Source organism: Jatropha curcas, chromosome 2 (assembly GCF_041381405.1).
Source record: "Jatropha curcas cultivar XTBG-Jc1 chromosome 2, XTBG_Jcur_1.0, whole genome shotgun sequence".
Taxonomy (NCBI): domain Eukaryota; kingdom Viridiplantae; phylum Streptophyta; class Magnoliopsida; order Malpighiales; family Euphorbiaceae; genus Jatropha; species Jatropha curcas.
In genome coordinates this window covers 28,126,091-28,148,315 of record NC_143152.1, presented here as the reverse complement: position 1 = coordinate 28,148,315, position 22,225 = coordinate 28,126,091, and the positions used below count along the sequence as shown (strand labels likewise).

Here is a 22,225-nt window from a genome sequence, read left to right as displayed (position 1 = left end):
CAATCTTTTTCTAATCTAATATTTCAAGAAAGTATTTTTCAAATATGTCTTTCTTGAAATTGACTAGAGTGTGATAGGTGGTTATTGTATCCATATTGAATACGCAAAACCCATATATAGCATTAGCAGCATGATCAATTTAGATCTGAAAATTTGGATGCCTGAACTGAAATTAAGCTGGCATAATTGGTTTTTTTGGTATAACAAGGAGGTTTAATCCTCTCGAGATAAAGAGTTTAATTATTTTATTTGAATGATATTTACTAAATGGGTGATAATTTTTATACTTTGAATTCCAGACTACAACTGATTGGTATTAGGTTGACATTATTGCTCTGTGCCATGTATTATGTAGGCTTGTTTTGATCTGTAGCTGTGTGTCAGACAGCAAGAACTTTCGGCAAATGGGAAATCAAATGAGTCGGCCTTCTAAATCAATGCTAGGCTGAATAATTGTTTCCCTAATACATTTCAAGTCAAAAGTAAAAACAGTGTTACAAAACGAACAGAAGTTTCCCGTCATGTGATTTACGTGTATGGATGTTATGTTTCCACCTCCACACCTTCCAATTTTTCTTTCTGCATCTAATTTTCCATGTGCCCAATAGAGAAAGCGATTTTCCGCCTAGACACACGTTTCTTGTCGGGAACTCGACAGGGTAAACCAAACCATCTCGTAAGTGATAGTAATAGAGAAATGTGAAATTTGAGGCTCTAAAAAAAGGATGTAACCTAAATAAGAGATTATACCTAATACAAAATAAAATGTGGAGGCAAAGTTTAAAGTTAGGAAATCAAAAACGAATTTTCAAAACTTATAAGCTCAAACTAAAAATAATTTAAAAGTTGAAAAACACAGTTTTATAAAGATTTGGACTTACAAGTGCTACAGTCCCATCTATCCCGTCTCCATCATTCTGATTCCAAACAAGGGATGAGGCCGATATGAATTTTAGGTTAGCTATTCTAATTACTACGTTTATGATTCTTATTTATGGCCATCCAAATTTTTTTTTTTTTTTTTTTTTTTTTAGGGGGGTCCTTACAAATTCGAAACCATAGCCACAGGACAGGGATGTGGAAGTACAAAGAATTTAAAAACGTGGGAGACCATTGGATTTAAGGGAGAGAGATGCCTTCTCAACATCAACGAGGAATCTAATTTTATTCATTGTGCTGTCTAATCTAATATTGGGAACTGAGTGACCGAATTTGTAAACGGGAGGAAAATGTGGAAGGAAAGAAAATGTTTGTAATTTTCTTTTTTTTCGTAAATGACCATATGATTTTGTATGAAGTCCACTACAGCTTTAGATATTTATTTACTTTTTGGGTTGCCGTCCATGTGTCAAGCCAGCGAGCAATTGAGCATCTTTTAAGTTTTAAAAAACAGAGTTTGCATCATCACCGTTGAAGGGATACAGTATATAATCACTAGAAGTGCATGCTTTAATTTAAATAACAATTATTAATAGAATAATCCTATTTGTAACACATAATATTCTATTCATTTAATTTATTAAAAAATAAAAATTATTTTAATTTTGTTATTTTTTAAGGGAATTTTTTATAAATTTGTCGTTGAATTACATTTGGGAGTGCAGCTCAATCAACATGTTTTAATTTATTTATAAATCAAGAAAAATCATAAATCATTAAAATGAAAGGTTAGATAATGGTTGATTAAGACAAGTAGATAGTAGAAAAAGAGAGAAAAGGAAACAAATTAGCGGTGTATGAGAAGAGGAGAAAGACATTGGTTGTTTGATTATGAGTTGGAGGATTATGGAAAAATTAGGAAAGGAATCCTCTTTTTTTAAAATTTGCATAAAAGAAGAAGAGGACGTGATAATAATATATTGTTATGGAGGGTGGGATATTATTGCTAAGGAATATGAATATATCTCTTTCTTTCTTTGTTTTTCCACTTCCAATCCCACTATTGAAAAGGAGTTTTAGGTGGGTGTCTCCATCACCATGACTGAGAGCATGTCTCCACCTCCTTCCTCCATTTCAACGCCTCCGTCTCCTCCGTTAATTAGATACTCTCCTTCCTCCCTCCCTCCTTTCATTTTTTATTATTTTAAGTAAACTTTCTAAATCAATCTAAACTCAGTCCTCTTCTTATGATGCCTATGATTTAGGAATTTACTATAAATCATCTAGATGGGTTTGGTGAGCATTTCTTAATAATTTTTAGCAATTTACTATAGTCTTCATTGATGGTTTTTTTATTATATAATATTTTTAATATTAAGTGTATATTTAAGCAGTTCGGATATTAAATTAGTAATTATAATTTCTATTGGGATAAAATTAAATAATTAAAATAAAATTTTAAACGAATTAAAAATAGATAAAAATTGAGTAGCGTATTTTAAGCGTTTAATACATAAATTTACAAGGCCTATCATAATCTTATACTTTCACATTTCAATAATAACTATATCTCTCTAAAATAATTTTATAACAATTCAATCATTAATCTGTATTTTTCTTTTATTAATGTAAAAAATTATTATAATTAAAATATAAAAATATAGACTCATCATAAATATTCGGTAAACTTAAATCGCATAAACACGAAGACAAATATATCATTCGGCCATACTTTAAGTGTATCCTGCGTCCATTATCAACCCTATTGAGCAGTGCTTGGGACAGTCGGTAGAGGTGATGGGTCCACTAGGGTTGAGGCTACCGCCCTAAAGAACCGATATTGATAATTGAATAATTTTATTATGTTTGTACCATTAAACGTCCGCTGCTGGAATTATTTGTCGCGCTCTGTTTGCATTCTTTCTACTACCTTCCAATGACGTGGAAATTGGAATCAAAAATTTAATCACCAACTCTTTTTTATTTATTTTTATTAGTACATTCAATTGCTATCTCTATATAAATACAATATCACTAGTCCTCTGATTGATTATTAAAAACATCAATGATAATGAGTTTTCATTTTATTATAACAACTTAGTATCTACCATGATATATTGCCACGTGGCTTGTGATTTTCTTATTCATTCATCAAGATATCATACATTTTGTTCAATTTATTATTAATTTTATAGGAGATATTATACTAAATTATATATTAATACACAGTTACTGGATGGAAAATTTAAAGTAAATTAAATCTAATAAGACAATTATAAATGTAATTCAAATTCAATAGAGATAACAATTAAAATTGGGACTTTCCATTTTTAAAATTTCAATTTTAATTATTAGACAAAAACTGACAAAAGTTTAGACTAAATAATTTAACGTGTCTTATCATGAGAGATTTAATTTAAAGTTTATTTATTTATTTAAATCCATAAAATTAAAAACTACTAATATTTAGGAACTATGTATTGCTAATTAGAAAATGGACCAACGCATAATTAAATAGTATAATAAATTTTTAGAATTATAATATATATATATATATATATATATAATTAACTAACATATATCATTATCACTAAAACCTAAAATTGCAACTTTTATTTTTCCACAGGCCAAAAATAATGTGATTGGCCATATTTGCATAATCAAATCATTGGGTTCATATTGCAATTTTGGCTGCCATGTCGGCTGTCATTTGCTTCTATCATCACTTCAAGTTTGACTTTAGATTATGAAAGGTTAACAATAAAAACATATACTATATATAATCAAAATCTCAACAATGCCACAAATGTAAGGTAACCCTTTAATTAAATAATTAAAGATAGCTATCAATATTTAATTTATTAAATATTTGTATTAATCAACCAATGAGTGCTAATCTATAAATATAATAACAACAAGAAAACAAAGTCAAAGTTCTTCCACATAAAAGCTGGCTCAAGGGCATTGGAGGAGTCACATACATATATATAATATATATATAAACCGCCCCACCAATGATATTAATTAATAATTAACTATAATAATATAATTGTTTTTTAATAATTAATTGTTAGTAAAAGACTTGGATTAAGTCGAACCAAGAAAATATCTAAGCCAAGAATGGACAGGCATTGGCTTTTCCACCACGAATTCGTCCACAGCCGCACGGATATGAGTTTGATTTTCATTTTTTTTATAGAAAATTTTAGCGTCACATAAATATTTATATTGCCTTAGAAGTAAAGATAGGATTTGTCGATCTCTTTCTTTTGAAATGTTTCGTTTCTCATCATTGTTTATGTCAAAAAAAAAAAAAAGAAAATTTTTATTAGAATGTGCTAATTTATATAACCATTATTACTGGTATTTTCTATAATCAATATTTTTTATGAATTTTTTATCCATATTTTTATTTAATTATCCATATAAACATGTTTCATATAATTAAATAATATCATTAAAAATTTAATTAAATTTACTATTATGGCTCGGAATTTTCTTCACAATGCTAAGGTATTTCTCTAGTTTGATTAACAAAAACCATTTATATCAAAATTATTTAAATTATCCAAATTATAAAACTGGAATTAATTTTAAAGTGTTTAATAAATATAATGACTTGAAATATTTAATTTGATTATGCTAATCATATTATAGTAAGCCTTCAGGTTGTAAATTAAATGTTTGAGATGAACTTGTTAGTCTCAACTAATTAATTGCTCAATACTAAGTTTATCCTAATTTATTAATAAAATTTTAAATATTTACTCTTTAATTTTAAATAATTTTAGCCGATACAATATAACTCTTACTCTTTAATTTAAAATCTTTATATGAATTGAAAAAATAATAAAGAATAAAAAAAATAATTTTCCGTCCTGACGTCATGTTCCAGAGGCGCATTTGCCTTTGGAATTTCTCTTATCGTGCCCCTTAATTGTGCCTCTTGCTCTCGTCCAAGGTATAATTTTTATTTTATTTACCAATCCTACCCTTCTCCGCCTCCATTTATATACTTGCGGCCTCTTTAACATTTTACACCAAACTATTAAAAGCCAAAAGGAAATTAAATAAGCTCCTCTCTCCTCGCTCTCAAATTGTGAGGCTGGAAACGGTGCCGTTTTTGATCCCAGGAATGACAAAAGTACATCCTAACGTCGCCGCCGCACCCGCTACCGGCCCGACGGAGGAGAAGCTGAAGTCCTCTGCTCACTTGGAGGCAGATGCGGTTGTTCTAACTGTGTGGAAGAAGTCTTTGCTTTTCAATTGTAATGGCTTTACGGTATTTGATAGCAAAGGAAACCTCGTATATAGAGTTGATAATTACATGGGCGGATCAGGTGCTAACGGGGAGATCATTCTTATGGACGCCGGCGGCAAGCCTCTTCTCACCATCCGCCGAAAGGTAGTCGTCTATAAATTTATAAATCCGCCGTCTTGAGTTTGAATTTATTTTCAATTACTTATTTAGATATGCATTTGTTTATCAGAGGCTGAGCTTGGCGGATAACTGGCTGGTCTACGACGGAGAAACGGCGGTTAATCCGCGGTTCTCTGTGAGGAAGAACGTGAACATCCTTAACACGAAATGTTTGGCTCACATGAGTAGTACTAGTAATAGCAAGAACAAACTCATGTACGAAATAGAAGGATCGTATGCGCAACGAAGCTGCGCCGTGTACGACGAGAAGAGGAGGAGAGTGGCGGAACTCAAGCAGAAGGAAGCAGTCGGCGGAGTTGCCTTTGGAGTCGACGTATTCCGGCTAATTGTAGGGCCGAAAATCGACACTTCCGATGCGATGGCTATCATCATCCTCCTTGACCAGATGTTTGGTTCTTCTAGACGCTTCTAAACTTAATCAAATGAAATTCTGCCGTATTTTAGTCATATATATATATATATATATATAGAAATTCCGCCGCCACCTTCAACCCCTACTCTCTGTCGACACCTTCGTTACACCTTTTTTACATTGAATCCCCACTTATTTTGCGTTCCCTTATCTTCTTTTTTATCCTTTTATTTATTTTGAATTTTGGTTTGGGGTCACTAGAGCTTGGTTTTTTCCTTTTAAATAAAAAACCAAGCTGCAAATGGGGATGTATATATATTCAAAAAAATTAGCTTTTTTCTTTTTGTAATTCTCTTTCTGGGGTTTTTTTTGGATGGGTCTGGTGTAAGATGGTGATCCATTTCCAGTGTAATGGTATTTTTCTCATGTAGAGAAGTTTAAATAAATAAAAAAATATATTAATTAGCTTAATTTGTTGATCTTGATTATGTATCAAATATATTTTCCTCCTGGTTGTTTCACAGTCATCGAGATTATAGTAAGGACCTTGAATCCACTTTTTATTAAGAAAAATAAGCAAACGAAAAATATATTTTTTTATTAAATGATTTTTCTTTTTTATGATAAAAAAATATTTTTTGAATATTAATAAATTTATTATAATTTAATAAATATAAATCACCGCTCACCACCAATTATTCTAGCAATTAAGTTATTATTTTCATGGTATTATGAATTAGATATTTTAATACTTTTTAATTAATTTTAATATTGCAATCAAATAATGAAAAAAAAATTATTTGAAGGAAAATATTTTTAGTAAAAAATATTACTATTTTATAGGAACAAATGGAAAATAAATTGTCAAAGATTAGATTTTCATTATCAGTATAAATGGAGGCTAACAAAAAATCACATGTAGAAGAGACGCGGCCTTCAAATTTTTAGTCTGAGCTATCCCCACTAGATAAACACTAGTTGGAGGATAAAAATACTTTTACCTTCAATGCCTCGAATTTTAAAGAATATTACTTGCAAATTTTTAAAGTGCATCACTCATTTGATTAAATTATTTTTATCTTAGAATTCTTCCCTCTAAATTTAGTTCAATGGTTTAATAATAATAATAATAATAATAATAATATGTGTAAAAAATATTGCAGTAAAGTTTTAGGCATAATTTTGAACATAAAAAAATTAAATACTTCAAATTGCAATCAACACATAAGTTTGTGGAGATGGAAGCAATAATATAAATTTTACAAAATTTGCAATGAGCGTATATTGAATACACGGCCTTCAAATCTAGAGATTGAGCTAATCTCGATAGATATCTTCGAATTTCCCAAGATATCTTCTTCAATCAAACATAACATGTGATGAGTGTGGATCGATCACTTGGATTCAGATCTTCAATTTGATGCTCTCCCAAATAAGCTATCTTGGCTGGATATCTTTGAATGAAGCTCGCTGCACTATTTCATAATGTGCAAACAATTACATTAGTTGGATGATAGAAATACTTTTTATCAAAATTTTAGGTATAAGTTTGAACATAAAAAATTAAATATTTCAAATCGCAATCACACATAAATTGGCAAAGGTGGAAGACAGTAGTATGAAATTTTCATAAATAATAAACTTATTTATGCGGTGAGCGTGAATCGAACACGCGGCCTTCAGATCTTCAGTCTGACGCTCTCCCAACTGAGCTATCCCCACTAACTTTCTTCAAATGAAGCCCAACGTGTTATTTCATAACATGCAAAAAATTACATTTTTGGAGGATAAAAAAGTTTTTTATTAAAATTTTAGGCATTTTGAGCATAAAAATTAAATATTTCATATTGCAATCACAAATAAATTTTGCAAAGGTGGAAGACAGTAGTATGAAATTTTCAAAATAATAAACTTATTTATGCGGTGAGCGTGGATCGAACACGCGGCCTTCAGATCTTCAGTCTGACGCTCTCCCAACTGAGCTATCCCCACTAAGTTTGTTTAAATGAAGCCCAACGTGTTATTTCATAACAAGCAAAAAATTACATTTTTGGAGGATAAAAACATTTTTTATTAAAATTTTAGGCACTTTGAGCATAAAAATTAAATATTTCATATTGCAATCACACATAAATTGGCAAAGGTGGAAGACAGTAGTATGAAATTTTCATAAATAATAAACTTACTTATGCGGTGAGCGTGACGCTCTCCCAACTGAGCTATCCCCGCTAAGTTTCTTCAAATGAAGCCCAATGTATTATTTCATAACATGCAAAAAATTACGTTTTTGGAGGATAAAAGCACTTTTTATTAAAATTTTAGGCATTTTGAGCATAAAAATTAAATATATAATATTGCAATCACACATAAATTGGCAAAGGTGGAAGACAGTAGTATGAAATTTTCAAAATAATAAACTTATTTATGCGGTGAGCGTGGATCGAATACTCGGCCTTCAGATCTTCAGTCTGACGCTCTCCCAACTGAGCTATCCCCGCTAAATTTCTTCGAATGAAGCCCAATGTATTATTTCATAACATGCAAAAAATTACGTTTTTGGAGGATAAAAGCACTTTTTATTAAAATTTTAGGCATTTTGAGCATAAAAATTAAATATATAATATTGCAATCACACATAAATTGGCGGTGGAAGACAGTAGTATGAAATTTTCAAAATAATAAACTTATTTATGCGGTGAGCGTGGATCGAACACGCGGCCTTTAGATCTTCAATCTGACGCTCTCCCAACTGAGCTATCCCCGCTAAATTTCTTCAAATGAAGCCCAACGTGTTATTTCATAACATGCAAAAAATTACGTTTTTAGAGGATAAAAACACTTTTATTAAAATTTTAGGCATTTTGAGCATAAAAATTAAATATTTCATATTGCAATCACACATAAATTGGCAAAAGTGGAAGACAGTAGTATGAAATTTTCATAAATAATAAACGTACTTATGCGGTGAGCGTGGATCGAACACGCGATCTTCAGTCTGACGCTCTCCCAACTGAGCTATCCCCACTAAATTTCTTCAAATGAAGCCCAACGTGTTATTTCATAACATGCAAAAAATTACATTTTTGGTGGATAAAAACGTTTTTTATTAAAATTTTAGGCATTTTGAGCATAAAATTTAAATATTTCATATTGCAATCACAAATAAATTTTGCAAAGGTGGAAGACAGTAGTATGAAATTTTCATAAATAATAAACTTATTTATGCGGTGAGCGTGGATCGGACACGCGGCATTCAGATCTTCAATCTGACGCTCTCCTAACTGAGCTATCCCCGCTAAATTTCTTCAAATGAAGCCCAACGTGTTATTTCATAACATGCAAAAAATTACATTTTTGGAGGATGAAAACGTTTTTAATTAAAATTTTAGGCATTTTGAGCATAAAAATTAAATATTTCATATTGCAATCACAAATAAATTGGCAAAGGTTTTCAAAATAATAAACTTATTTATGCGGTGAGCGTGGATCGAACACGCGGCCTTCAGATCTTCAGTCTGACGCTCTCCCAACTGAGCTATCCCCGCTAAGTTTCTTCAAATGAAGACCAACGTGTTATTTCATAACATGCAAAAAATTACGTTTTTTGAGGATAAAAACACTTTTTATTAAAATTGGCAAAGGTGGAAGACAATAGTATAAAATTTTCATAAATAATAAAACTATTTATGCAGTAGGGGTGAATCGAACACGCAGCCTTCAGATCTTCAGTCTGACGCTCTCCCAACTGAACTATCCACACTAAATATTTATATATGACCTCCATTGTGATATTTCATAACATGCAAACAATTATGTAAGCTGGAGGATATAATTATTTTTTTATCAAAGTTTCATGTATAAGTTCAAACATACAAAAAATTAAAAATTTCAAATTGCAGTTAATCATAAGTTCGTGGAGGTGGAAGACAGTAACATAAAATTTTCAAAAACAAAAAGCTTTTCTTGCAATGATTACGAATCAAACACACAGCCTTCAAATCTTCATCTATTGCTCTCTCAACTGAGCTATCCCCGCTAGATATTTTAAAATGAATTCTAATGCGATGTTTCATAACATGCGAAAATTATGTCAGTTGGAGGATAGAAATACTTTTTATAAAAGTTTAGGCATAAGTTTGAGCATAAAAAATTAAATATTTCAAATTGCAGCCACATATAAGTTCCTGAATGTGGAAGACAGAAATTTTCAAAATAATAGACTTTTTTCTTTTTGCAGTGAGTGTGGATTGAAGATGCGATCTTCATATTTTTAATATGTCGTTCTCCCAAATGAGCTATACCCGCTAAGTTTCTTCGAACGAAGCCTAATGTGTTATTTCATAACATGCAAAAAATTACGTTTTTGGAGGATAAAAACACTTTTTATTAAAATTTTAGGCATTTTGAACATAAAAATTAAATATTTCATATTGCAATCACACATAAATTGGAAAAAGGTGGAAGACAATAGTATGAAATTTTCATAAATAATAAATTTATTTAAGCGATGAGCGTGGATCGAACACACGGCCTTCAAATTTTCAATCTGACGCTCTCCCAATTGAGCTATCCCCGCTAAATATTTTTATATGACCTTCATTATTGTATTTCATAACATGCAAACAATTATGTAAGCCGGAGGATATATGTGACATCCTACAGAGTCGAGTCGAGTTGAACCAAACCCGGTTGGGGTAGAACGGGATTATAAGTGGACTTACTTGAGTGAGAGAAAAAGATCAAAGCATATGGGTGAGGATTTATTTGTATTAGAAGATCAAGCTTGGGTATTAAGTTGTAGCCTGTTTACTATTGAGGTACCATTTAGAACTTTTACACACAAGTCATGGATATTCTAGAGCCTACCCGCGCATATCACTTCACTTTCCCATTTTCATGTTTATCTTCATCTTCTTCATTTTCTTCCTTTCCTCTTCCACCTTCCTTTCAATTTTAATGGTAGTTAAGTCTTAACTTCAACTTTTCTTCTATCCAAGTAAGTAAACCTTCTTTAAGTTCATGATTGAATCATTTGGTGTTATTATTCTAGCATTCATAAGAATTCTTATTTATAGGTGAAGGGAGTTCTAAGAGTATAGAGAAGAGAAGCTAAAGAAGAACTCAAGCTTTTTGGAGTAAAGGTTTGATATCTCTTGTTATTTTCCATTTTTCTTTGCATGAGAATTGTGTGTGTTGCTAGTGAGATAATATATTGCTTCATGTTGAGTGGGAGGACTGGTAATGGTGAGAAACAAGGGAGAACAGGGGAGGTATTGAATAAATGAAGTGAATATTGAGTTTATGTTGAAACAGGGCTTGCTGGAAATTTTACCAGTAACTTCATCTTGATTTTGACCCCATTTATTGATGGAATTAGGAAGTTTCATAGAAGAGTTATTTGTTCCTCTATGTGTTAGCTTTACATGGGTTTTTGAATCAACCAAATCGGAGTTGTGTATTGAGAGATATGACCAAAACAGTACAGACAGTGCAGGCTGGAAGCGCGCGCGCGAATTGCATGATGAGTTCGCGTTGCCTTCTCGCGCTGGCGAATTTGAGTTATGCGCTCGCGACTTTCACCTGAAACTCTCTGACTCTTATTTGACACATCTCGCGCTCGCGACTTTCAAGTGCGCGCTCCCGTACTTAGCCCTTGGCCTGCAAGCGCTCGCGACCTTCATCGCGCGCTCGCGCAGTTTGCCTGCGAACTCACTGTCTCTCATGTTGCACACTACGCGCTCGCGACTTGTGCCCGATAACTCACTGTCTCTCATTTTGCATTCTACGCGCTCGCGACTTTGAAGTACGCGCTCGCGACTTTGAAGTACGCGCTCGCGACTTATGTTTTCATGCACTTTTGGATTTCTTTTTCAATGCAATTGTATTCCTTTGCTTCACTTATATGCCTCCAATCATTTTAACATCAAAATACAACATTAAATCATGTATCAAAACAACATTCAAGCATGCAAATGATGTGAAATCAAATATACATTATGATTTATGGAGTTATGAACTATGAATATGATGTTGTGTTATATTATTGACATACCAACATTATGCTCCATTGAGGTTAGGTAGAAACCATGTAGATAAGGCTATGTCGCGACATAGGATAGCAGATCTGCACCTCATACAGTTTGATACTCCGGCTACAGGCCGTTGAGTGGATATGATTATATATGGGCCATAGCAGCCAAGCATACAGTATTCATCCAGTTTCAGACAGTTTTTCTTATCACTTCGGTTTCACTATAACCTTATGGAGCCATACAGATATCTTGACATAACATTGCATGAATCATACAGGTAAATGAAAGATATCATGATATGTGTGCTTATATGTGCCTTATGTGCCTACATGGTTCTTTATATACATGTATGTGCTTTATTGTTTCTTTATATGTTGAGATATCCACTGAGCTTTATTTGCTCAGCGAGTTACCTGTTTAACTCGCAGGTTTTGAGATTGGTCCGTAGAGAGTCGGCTTACAACTGCTGCAGTTCATCTGTAGAAGACCCAGTCTTCAGGGTAGCTACTCATTTGGATGTGTATTTTTGTCTACCCATTTTATGGCATGTACAGGGCACACAGTTGGGCCCATTTCATTTTGTAAACTAGTATCATGTTTTGTAAATATTAATTACATTATTTTTGTAAACAGCATCAGCATGATATTCTATTCAATATATATACATTATGTTTTCAGCATGTCAGACCATACAGTCAACCAGTTTGTAGCGTCTCGGTTCGGTTCATTCGGGTTTACGGGTGGACCGGAAAGGGGTGTTACAATATAAATATTTTTTTTTATCAAAGTTTCATGTATAAGTTTGAACATAAAAAGAATTAAAAATTTCAAATTGCAGTTAATCATACGTTCGTGGAGGTGGAAGACAGTAACATAAAGTTTTCAAAAACAAAAAACTTTTCTTGCAATGATTACGAATCGAACACACAGCCTTCAAATCTTTATCTATTACTCTCTCAACTAAGTTATCCCCGCTAGATATTTTAAAATGAATTCTAATATGATGTTTCATAACATGCGAAAATTATGTCAGTTGGAGGATAGAAATATTTTTTATCAAAGTTTAGGCATAAGTTTAAGCATAAAAAAATTAAATATTCCAAATTGCAGCCACATATAAGTTCTTGAAGGTGGAAGACAGAAATTTTCAAAATAATAGACTTTTTCTTTTTGCAGTGAGTGTGGATTGAAGACGCGATCTTCATATTTTTAATATGTCGTTCTCCCGAATGAGCTATATCCGCTAAGTTTCTTCGAATGAAGCCTAATGTGTTATTTCATAACATGCAAAAAATTACGTTTTTAGAGAATAAAAACACTTTTTATTAAATTTTTAGGCATTTTGAACATAAAAATTAAATATTTCTTATTGCAATCACACATTAATTGGAAAAAGGTGGATCACAATAGTATGAAATTTTCAAAATAATAAACTTATTATGCGGTGAGCGTGGATCGAACACGCGGCCTTCAGATCTTCAGTCTGACGCTCCCCCAACTGAGCTATCCCCGCTAAATATTTTCATATGATTTCCATTTTGATATTTTATAACATGCAAACAATTACATAAGTTGGAGGATATAAATACTTTTTATCAAAGTTTCAGATGTAAGTTTGAACATAATAAAAATTAAAAATTTCAAATTGCAGTAACACGTAAGATCTTGGAGGTGTAAGACAGTAAAAAAAAAAAAAATTGTTTTTGCATTGAGTGCCAATCGAACACACATCCTTCAAATCTTCAATCTAACGCTAGATATTTTTAAATGAATTATATTGTGATATTTTATAACATGCAAACAATTATGTTGGTTGGAGGATAGAAATACTTATTATCAAAGTTTCAGGCATAAGTTTGAGCATAAAAAATGTCACACATAAGTTCGTGGAGGTGGAAGATAGTAACATAAAATTTTCAAAAAAATTAAACTTTTCTTGCAATGTGCATGAATTGAACATACAACCTATAAATTTTCAATTTGACGCCCTTCTAACTAAGCTATCCCTAATTAATATTTTTAAATGAAGCTCAGTGCACTAAGTTATAACATGCAAATAATACCCTACTAGATATTTTCGAATGAAGCCCAATGCACTATTTCATAACATGCGAACAATGAGGATAGAAATACATTTTATAAAACTTTTAGGCATTTGGAAAATAAAGAAAAAAAATTAAGTGTTTCAAATTGCAATCATACACAAGTTCATGATTGCGGTGAGCGTGGATCAAATACACAACCTTCAAATCTTCAATCCGATACTCTCCCAACATGCGAACAATTATGTTGGAGGATAGAAATACTTTGTATCAAAGTTTTAGGCATAAGTTTGAACGTTAAAAATTAAGCGTAAATTGAACACATGGTCTTCAGATCTTCAGTCTAACGCCTCCCAACTGAGCTATCCCTGCTAAATATCTTCGAATGAAGCTCATTGCGATTTTTCATAACATGCGAACAATTATGTTAGTTGGAGGATAGAAATAATTTTTATCAAAGTTTTAGGCATAAGTGAAACATAAAAAATTAACTATTTCAAATTGCAATCATACATAAGTTCGTGAATGTATAAGACAATAACATGAATTTTCAAAAAAACATTCAGATCTTCAGTTTGACACTCTCCCAACTGATCTATTCCCTCTAAGTATCTTCAAATGAAGCCATATTTCATAACATCAAACAATTATGTTGGTAGGAGAATATAAATACTTTTACATTTAATGTGTCGAATTTTGAAAATTATTACATAAGTTTGAACTTAAAATTAAATATTTAAAATTGCATTTATACATAATTTTTTTTTTATCTTAGGTAAAAGTTGTTATGAGAGTGTACAACTAAAGTTTGAATCTCTTGAAGTCATCAAAAGCTATACACTCAAATCTCAATGCCTCGAATTTTGAAGATTATTGGTTGCATGATTTTTAAGGTGCAACACTCATTTGGTTAAATTTATCTTTTATCTTAAAATTCTTCCCACTAAATAAGTTTAATAATTTGTTCATAATAATTATAATAACATCAATAAAATATTGTATATAAATTGTGTAGCGAAGTTTTAAACATAAATTTAAACTTAAGATTAAATATTTCAAATTGCAATCGAACCTAAATTATTGCATAAACATTTTTTATTTGGTAAATTTTTTTCTCACCCACTAATTTTAAGTTTTCATAAAAAATAATGATAACTCGAGAAAAAAAAAGTTGTTGGTGATATTTTCAATGATAATTATTAATAACAAAATTGCAATTAAAAGAATGAGATGAAAATTTGACATTCCTAGTGTGATTTCAACCTAGTCATTATAAATTTTTTAAATCCTGCGTAAACTCAGTCAATAATTGGAAGTATTTAGGAGCATCGACTTAGCTAGGCTAATGTAAAAAATTTTCCTCCATAACAATCATTAGCCAAAATAAATAAATTATACTCGACCGTTCAAATGGCTTGGAGGCCTAAAACTTAAAAGCCTCTGGCCCGATTGAATCCTCCCTTCCTGGGCCGGCCCATTACTTAAATAGGCTTACAATAAACCTGTACAATGCATTCTACATCTACTACGCAGCATTATCCCTTTGGTAGCATTAATGAGAATTCCAATTCCTTTCCTTTTCTCCCTTAAAATTAAAAAAAAAAAAAAAAAAAAAAAAAAAAAAAAAAAAAAAAAAACCCATTTTCTTAAGTTATTTCCATCAACATGGCTTCATGGATTTTTCTTCTTTTGGTTTCTCAGGAGCCAAACAACTTACGAGTTTCAAAGGAATTCATTTTAGATCCTCTATCATTTTTCGATTTTAGATATATAGATATTAAGTGGAGTCGTGGATGACATATATAATTGATGTTTATGAGTCATGATGAGTATTGTTTATAATAAGTTTTTTAATATCAAAAACTATTTTTATTTTTAAAAAAGAAAATTCTAGAAAAATATTTTAGGACATATCGATATTCTTGGAAATGATTGGAGAAAGATTCCAATATCTGAATAATTTTTTTTATGGACAAAATTATTTGAATTGCAATCAACATATAGATGAAGAATTAGAAATGATGCAATTGAAAACAGTTTTGGGCTGGTCTGGTTTAAATACAAAATTATTTTCAGTCATGATCGGTGCTTAATTGTATATGCATTCGTCATGTCACGTGTCGAGTCAACTAACTCTCAGCCAACCCTCACTCACTAACTACTTTTCAAGTATTATTCCACAGCATGCGCGCGCATGCCTCGCTTGCTGCGCATGCTTTCTTTGCAAATATGAAGTCACTGGTTTAGTTCTAAAACTAAACCAAAACTAATCTGGAAAAATCTTAAATCATAACCGATATGAGTAATTTGGTTCTAAATTGGACTCGAACCAGGAGGACACCGGTTGATTTAAACATCTGTATTTGAAATTGGAACTGGCAAGAGACAAGTCGAGATTGCAAATTATTAGAATCAGGCGGATTTCCAATTTCACCCTCTTAGGACCACCGGTTCAATAAACCACTCACCCTAAACCCATGACTGAATATCATGTTTTGCCAAGAATTTTTGCTTTCTCGAAAATAATTTTTTTCTACATAAAAAAAGTGCGTTAGGAATTCAATCATCACTATTCTATATTAATTTATAATTTGGGTGGTGAAATTATATGTTTTTATTTTCTGTGATTAATAAAAATAAAAAAATTCTACCACAAGGATGTGTTTGGTGTGGAATTATAAAGACACTCTGTTACACCTAACCAGTAAACAAATGATTTGGTAACGAAAAATTTATCTATCTATAAGAAATAGATGTTATACATAGATAATTTTGCCTTCGATGCCATATATAATTTATTTAAAAATTAACTTTTTTTATATAAGTATCACCCTAATTTTATATCAAATGACAAAAAAATTAATTTATAGTTAAAAAAATCATTATTATTTATAATAGTATTTTGCCTTTAATAATAATTTTATAAATTATAACTATTAAAAATTATTATTTCAGTTATTAAAATTGACTTTTTTTTTATTTGGTGTGGATTATAAATTTATAATTATGAAAAAAAATTAATTTCAGAGTAAATTATCGTACCCAAGGTCAAATTGAAGCTCGCTTTTGCACTCTTATAAAAACCGTGACGCCCTACCTAAAAACTAACGGCGTTAAATAAAATAAAGGCTCAGGTGGTTGCGTGATAAGTAGTTTGTAGAGAAGCCCAGGAGCTTATGCGAGAATCTGAGGAATATTCCTTTACTTGATGGCCAAACTAATCACGAAAATACTAGAAATGTCACGTGCGATAGACGACGCAGTCAGTTATATATTTTCAAATGTCCACGCACAAACAACCACGTGTACCTTAACCCTAGCACCGTTAAAAGCATACTATTATTAATACTGTAAATCCAACGGCGACAGTTCCTGATTTAATACTTTTAACCCACAGATCCATAAACGCACTGGTCTTGGTTTTCACTTTTCTCCGTCTTTTTGCTTGATTTTTATTAATCCAAAGCCTTCATTCTGTGTCTTGTTTGATTTTGCTGGTCAATTCCTTGGTAAGCTTTGGAATGCGATTGGGTTTGGACCTTTAGCTTGTGATTTTTTTGTGGTTTAGTTTGATTCATCGTTGTTTATATAGATATGTTGTTGCTTGATTTTTATTGATGAGTTTTGATTTTTGAAATAGAAAGAAAGAGAGATGGGAAGCTCTGGAGAATTCACATGGAAATTGGCGGATCACCCAAAGCTTCCCAAGGGGAAGACAATAGCAATGGTGGTTTTGGATGGTTGGGGTGAGGCTAAACCCGATCAGTATAACTGTATCCATGTTGCTGAAACTCCTACTATGGATTCTTTCAAAAAGGTTTGTTTCATTGTTATTAGTTTGTTATTATCATCTGATTAGTAATTCCGTTTTGGGGATCTATATTGGGTGGTTGAATTTGTTTTTTCAGATCTTAAAGTGATTTGTTGATGTGTTAATTTGGGACTGATTTACCTGTATTTTGATGATTTAACTGATATTTGTTTCCCCTACTTCCTTCATTGATAGACTGCTCCAGAGAGATGGAGATTGATTAGGGCTCATGGCAAAGCTGTGGGTCTTCCAACTGAAGATGACATGGGCAACAGTGAAGTTGGTCACAACGCTCTTGGTGCTGGACGTATTTATGCTCAAGGGTCAGCTTCTCTTTCACTGTTTCTTAATTCATTATTTAGATGCTCTCTTGCAACCAAAGCTAACTTTATTGTTTTTGCACTATAGTGATGAGAAGGGTTACTTGGTATGTAAACTTGATGCATCCTAAATAATGTGGACTGAATTTATAGTGCTATATTTGAGTTTTAATAGGCTGTGCTACCAGAGTGCATAACTTATGGTGTTGCATTATCTTCATGAACTATATGGTGGGATTTAAGAAGTCTAAATGTCAGTTCAAAATTCATTATAGGTTAAACTTTTCTTAATTTGTAAAAGGATCTCAAGAGAACCAGCTGTTCACTTTTTTTTTTTTTCGGAGAGGTTATTGAATCCTTTCATTTGATGGATTCTTGATATTTAGATGTTCAAAATCATGAACTAGCCTTTATTTAGTGATATGCGTTTTAATTGCTCCAAGTTTGAAAAGTTTTGTTGTTTTGAATACAGTGCTAAGCTCGTGGACCTTGCTCTTGCCTCTGGAAAAATATATGATGATGTGGGATTTAAGTACATAAAGGAAAGTTTTGAAACTGGCACTCTGCACCTCATTGGCTTACTCAGTGATGGTGGAGTTCATTCTAGGCTTGATCAGTTGCAGGTGAGTTTTTGAGAAAAAAAATTTCATTCTTGCCAAAGCTTCTTGTTCCCAAATGATGATGTTTATTCATGTGTTTTCCTGTCTTCCATGCAGTTGCTGCTAAAAGGCGCTGCTGAACGTGGTGCTAAACGAATCCGTGTTCATATTCTTACTGATGGACGTGATGTTATTGATGGCACAAGTGTTGGCTTTGTAGAAACTCTTGAGAAAGACCTTGAAAATTTACGTCAAAAAGGTGTTGATGCACAGATTGCATCTGGAGGAGGGCGCATGTATGTTACAATGGATCGTTATGAGGTATTTAGTATAGTTTTGAGGAATTTGTTTCCACAATGGTTTTTCTTTATGTGAATTTATTTGTTTTTAAGTTTCACTTTTACTAGTTGACCTTGCAATCACATCCCTGCAAGAGGAAATGCTGTGGGTAAAGAAATAGGAAGAAAGGCCACCTAGGATCTAACAGAATTTTGTTCTTTAGGCAATGGCCAAGTGCTAATGTCATCCTCAGTTATTCTGGTTACTTGGGATCTAACTGAAACTGTTGCGTCCAGTCAAGCTTATCTTAATGGCATTGGGAACATGCTTATTACACCTGTAAAAGTTCGAGAGGGGTTAGGAAATAACAAAAGCTCACGTCAACCTGTTTTCTTTTCCCAACTTACAGTTGCTATAGGTGTCAGTTCTTGTCTTCCTGTAGTGTTATGGATTTAGCAAGTTTACTTGCACAACTTCATTAGTTTACTAGTTAGAACCATGTGAACAATTTAAACATATACACTTTGCAATGTTGAAATTGCATTTTGAACCAAGTGAAGTAATTTTGTAATTGCATTTTGTAATAGTAAAATCAACAAAATTTTACAATTCTAAAAATTTTACGTGTTTGAGTTTTGCAATTCATTTTGTGTCGGTAGTCTATTATATTTATATTTCTTCTTGCTTTTAAACTTTACTTTTAAAATGTTAAATTATTTATCAAAGATGTTTTATCTTTAGTTAATGATACAGTAAGAGAATGATAAACGTTTATTTGATGATGAATGTGCACGGATGCTTATTTATCATTCCCAAAAAATGTGTCTTGTACTCACTTTTAATGAATTATTGTTACTCTGGTATTTGTAACTTTTGAAATTTACATTTTTAAAAATAAAGTTCAACGAATATTAAATTGCTGCTTTGCTTTGTGGTTCAAGTTATTTTCTGATTAACATTTTGGGTAATTGAAACATTACTTTGCCATGTATGTCCAAATTCTTTGTGGTCTTTTGCAGAATGACTGGAATGTTGTGAAACGAGGATGGGATGCTCAGGTTCTTGGTGAAGCCCCACACAAGTTTCGAAATGCTGTTGAGGCTGTCAAGAAACTAAGGGAAGCTCCTAAAGCTAATGACCAGTACTTGCCTCCATTTGTCATTGTTGATGAGAATGGAAAGCCTGTTGGCCCAATTGTGGATGGTGATGCTGTTGTCACATTCAACTTCCGTGCAGATCGTATGGTTATGCTTGCTAAGGCACTTGAATATGAGAATTTTGACAAATTTGATCGGGTTAGATTCCCTAAAATCCGTTATGCTGGAATGCTTCAGTACGATGGTGAGCTGAAGCTTCCTAGCCATTACCTCGTATCTCCTCCAGAGATAGAAAGAACATCTGGTGAATATTTAGTGCATAATGGTGTTCGCACCTTTGCTTGCAGGTAACCCAGCATTACCAGTGTCTCTTATTTTTATTTACCATTGTACTTCTTTTCTTATACAAGGAACAAAAGAACTGTTTTTCTCCTTTTCTATATTGAGGTGACTTGTGAGTGTCCTATTTGAACCATTGTTGGGATTATGACTGCATACTATATCTGCACTTTATTGGGCTGGTACGGTGCTTTACATTTTTTGGAACTAATTAATATTGCTTATTCCACTTGGTTTTTAACTAGTATAGTTGGTTAAAAAAATTTGTTCTCCTCATTTGACTCTATTGTTGTGAGTGTTTTTGGGCTTCATAGTAATTAGTTAACCTATGAGTATTTGTTCAACAGTGAGACTGTCAAATTTGGCCATGTCACTTTCTTCTGGAATGGAAATCGCTCTGGTTATTTCAATCCAGAGATGGAGGAATATGTTGAAATTCCCAGCGATGTTGGAATTACATTCAATGTGCAGCCAAAGATGAAGGCTGTTGAGATTGCAGAGAAGGCAAGGGATGCTATCCTCAGTGGCAAATTCCACCAGGTAATTAGTGTCCTTAATGTGCCAAATGAGTAACTTGTACTGTATTCAAGCAGAATAACTATTTAACAACCTGTTCTTTTGCATTTTTATATAGGTTCGTGTTAACCTGCCAAATGGCGACATGGTTGGACACACAGGAGATATTGAAGCCACAGTTGTTGCATGCAAGGCAGCTGATGATGCTGTCAAGGTTTAATTGATCTTTATCGATTTTATTTTTCCATTATTTCTGAGATTATGTTTTCAATATTGGGATATTTGGGTTTTCAGTTGATAGGTGAATAGTGCTGTTGCTAATTTGTGCCAGTGGTTGTGTCTTTCATTTTTTGTTTCTTTGTTAATTTTTTCAGTGGGAAAAAAGAATTGGTAATTTTAGTACTAATTAAAAAAATGTAACTTGGAATAAAGCCGAAGCTGTATAATGGGATTTTTGAAAAATTTTGGAAGAGTGTTCTAGATGGTTGCCATTGACATTCTAGGAAAACAGACAGGTGTGGCTGCGTTTCTGCTGACCAGGAACTTTATTTTTGCAGATGATCATTGATGCTATAGAGAAAGTTGGTGGAATATATGTTATTACTGCAGATCATGGCAATGCTGAGGACATGGTAAAGAGGGACAAGTCAGGGAAACCTCTTCTTGACAAGAATGGCAATATTCAGATATTGACATCTCATACGCTTGAGCCAGTAAGTTTACTAAATTGATTTGTTCAAAATCATAAAAACCAAATTTACTGAAATTTTCTATATTCTCACTTGTTTGGTTAGTCTGATTATGGCTTTTGACTTCTCCAACTCTGATAATTTTTGTGCAGGTGCCTATTGCAATTGGAGGTCCTGGATTGGCACCTGGTGTCAGATTCCGCAATGATGTTCCCACCGGTGGACTTGCAAATGTGGCTGCAACTGTTATGAATCTCCATGGATTCGAGGCTCCTAGCGATTATGAGCCTACTCTAATTGAAGTAGTCAACAACTAGGATTAATGTAAACCCAAGAATTCAATTTTAGTTTTTTGCTTAAATTTTGATTGGCAAGCGGAAGTCTTACCATGTACGGCAAGTTATCGGATTAAATAAGCGATTTTGAGTAAGCTTGCTGCTGGGGTTGGCTCCCTATTTTGGATTTCGGATACACACTTACCGTATATCCCGTTCGAGATTTGAATGGACGGTGTATTTATAAATTTTCTATGTTATTGTCATCGGTATTTGCATTTTCTTATTTCTTTTTGTTTATGTTGGTCTGAATTTAGAACAAAAAAAAATTTATGGTTTGATCTTTGTCGAAGTGTAATAGGGTGTAAAATGATATTGTTCGCTTTCTTCCAAAATAGAGTGAAAATTAGACTAAAAGTGATATAAACTAAATTTATTTTACACTTTTTACATTTTCATTCAAATTAAATAAGAGATTTTAAAAATTCTAAAATATTTTGGCGTTCGCAATTAATATTGCTTTTAAATATAAATTTACATATGAAAATTTCTAC

At 32.3% G+C, this 22,225-nt stretch overlaps 2 protein-coding genes and 8 non-coding genes across 11 annotated transcripts; 2 read left to right on the top strand and 8 right to left on the bottom strand.

Moving 5' to 3' along the window:
- The first annotated feature begins 4,907 nt into the window (after window positions 1–4,907).
- On the top strand, window positions 4,908–5,804 carry LOC105649051 (LURP-one-like protein (DUF567)). The gene is made up of 2 exons (XM_012235578.4): window positions 4,908–5,284; window positions 5,370–5,804. The coding sequence occupies exons 1-2, from the start codon at window positions 5,015–5,017 to the stop codon at window positions 5,730–5,732; spliced, it is 633 nt and encodes a 210-aa protein (XP_012090968.1). The 5' UTR covers window positions 4,908–5,014; the 3' UTR covers window positions 5,733–5,804.
- Window positions 5,805–7,321: 1,517 nt separating this feature from the next.
- On the bottom strand, window positions 7,322–7,394 carry TRNAF-GAA (transfer RNA phenylalanine (anticodon GAA)). The gene has a single exon. It is a non-coding gene; the product is annotated as a tRNA-Phe (tRNA).
- Window positions 7,395–7,591: 197 nt separating this feature from the next.
- Window positions 7,592–7,664, bottom strand: TRNAF-GAA (transfer RNA phenylalanine (anticodon GAA)). The gene has a single exon. It is a non-coding gene; the product is annotated as a tRNA-Phe (tRNA).
- Window positions 7,665–8,097: 433 nt separating this feature from the next.
- On the bottom strand, window positions 8,098–8,170 carry TRNAF-GAA (transfer RNA phenylalanine (anticodon GAA)). Its single transcript has one exon. It is a non-coding gene; the product is annotated as a tRNA-Phe (tRNA).
- Window positions 8,171–8,363: 193 nt separating this feature from the next.
- On the bottom strand, window positions 8,364–8,436 carry TRNAF-GAA (transfer RNA phenylalanine (anticodon GAA)). The gene has a single exon. It is a non-coding gene; the product is annotated as a tRNA-Phe (tRNA).
- A 459-nt stretch (window positions 8,437–8,895) lies between these two features.
- On the bottom strand, window positions 8,896–8,968 carry TRNAF-GAA (transfer RNA phenylalanine (anticodon GAA)). The gene has a single exon. It is a non-coding gene; the product is annotated as a tRNA-Phe (tRNA).
- Window positions 8,969–9,144: 176 nt separating this feature from the next.
- On the bottom strand, window positions 9,145–9,217 carry TRNAF-GAA (transfer RNA phenylalanine (anticodon GAA)). The gene has a single exon. It is a non-coding gene; the product is annotated as a tRNA-Phe (tRNA).
- Window positions 9,218–10,175: 958 nt separating this feature from the next.
- On the bottom strand, window positions 10,176–10,248 carry TRNAF-GAA (transfer RNA phenylalanine (anticodon GAA)). The gene has a single exon. It is a non-coding gene; the product is annotated as a tRNA-Phe (tRNA).
- Window positions 10,249–13,144: 2,896 nt separating this feature from the next.
- TRNAF-GAA (transfer RNA phenylalanine (anticodon GAA)) lies at window positions 13,145–13,217 on the bottom strand. Its single transcript has one exon. It is a non-coding gene; the product is annotated as a tRNA-Phe (tRNA).
- A 3,880-nt stretch (window positions 13,218–17,097) lies between these two features.
- LOC105649052 (2,3-bisphosphoglycerate-independent phosphoglycerate mutase) lies at window positions 17,098–21,957 on the top strand. 2 transcript variants are annotated; one of them, XM_012235579.2, is made up of 10 exons: window positions 17,098–17,255; window positions 17,387–17,563; window positions 17,753–17,880; window positions 18,350–18,500; window positions 18,594–18,797; window positions 19,775–20,199; window positions 20,539–20,731; window positions 20,826–20,921; window positions 21,265–21,420; window positions 21,549–21,957. In XM_012235579.2, the coding sequence occupies exons 2-10, from the start codon at window positions 17,399–17,401 to the stop codon at window positions 21,711–21,713; spliced, it is 1,683 nt and encodes a 560-aa protein (XP_012090969.1). In that variant the 5' UTR covers window positions 17,098–17,255; window positions 17,387–17,398; the 3' UTR covers window positions 21,714–21,957. The 2 variants fall into 2 exon arrangements, with proteins under 2 accessions (XP_012090969.1, XP_012090970.1); XM_012235580.4 differs by having other exon boundaries at window positions 17,102–17,255; window positions 17,391–17,563.
- The last annotated feature ends 268 nt before the right edge of the window (window positions 21,958–22,225 follow it).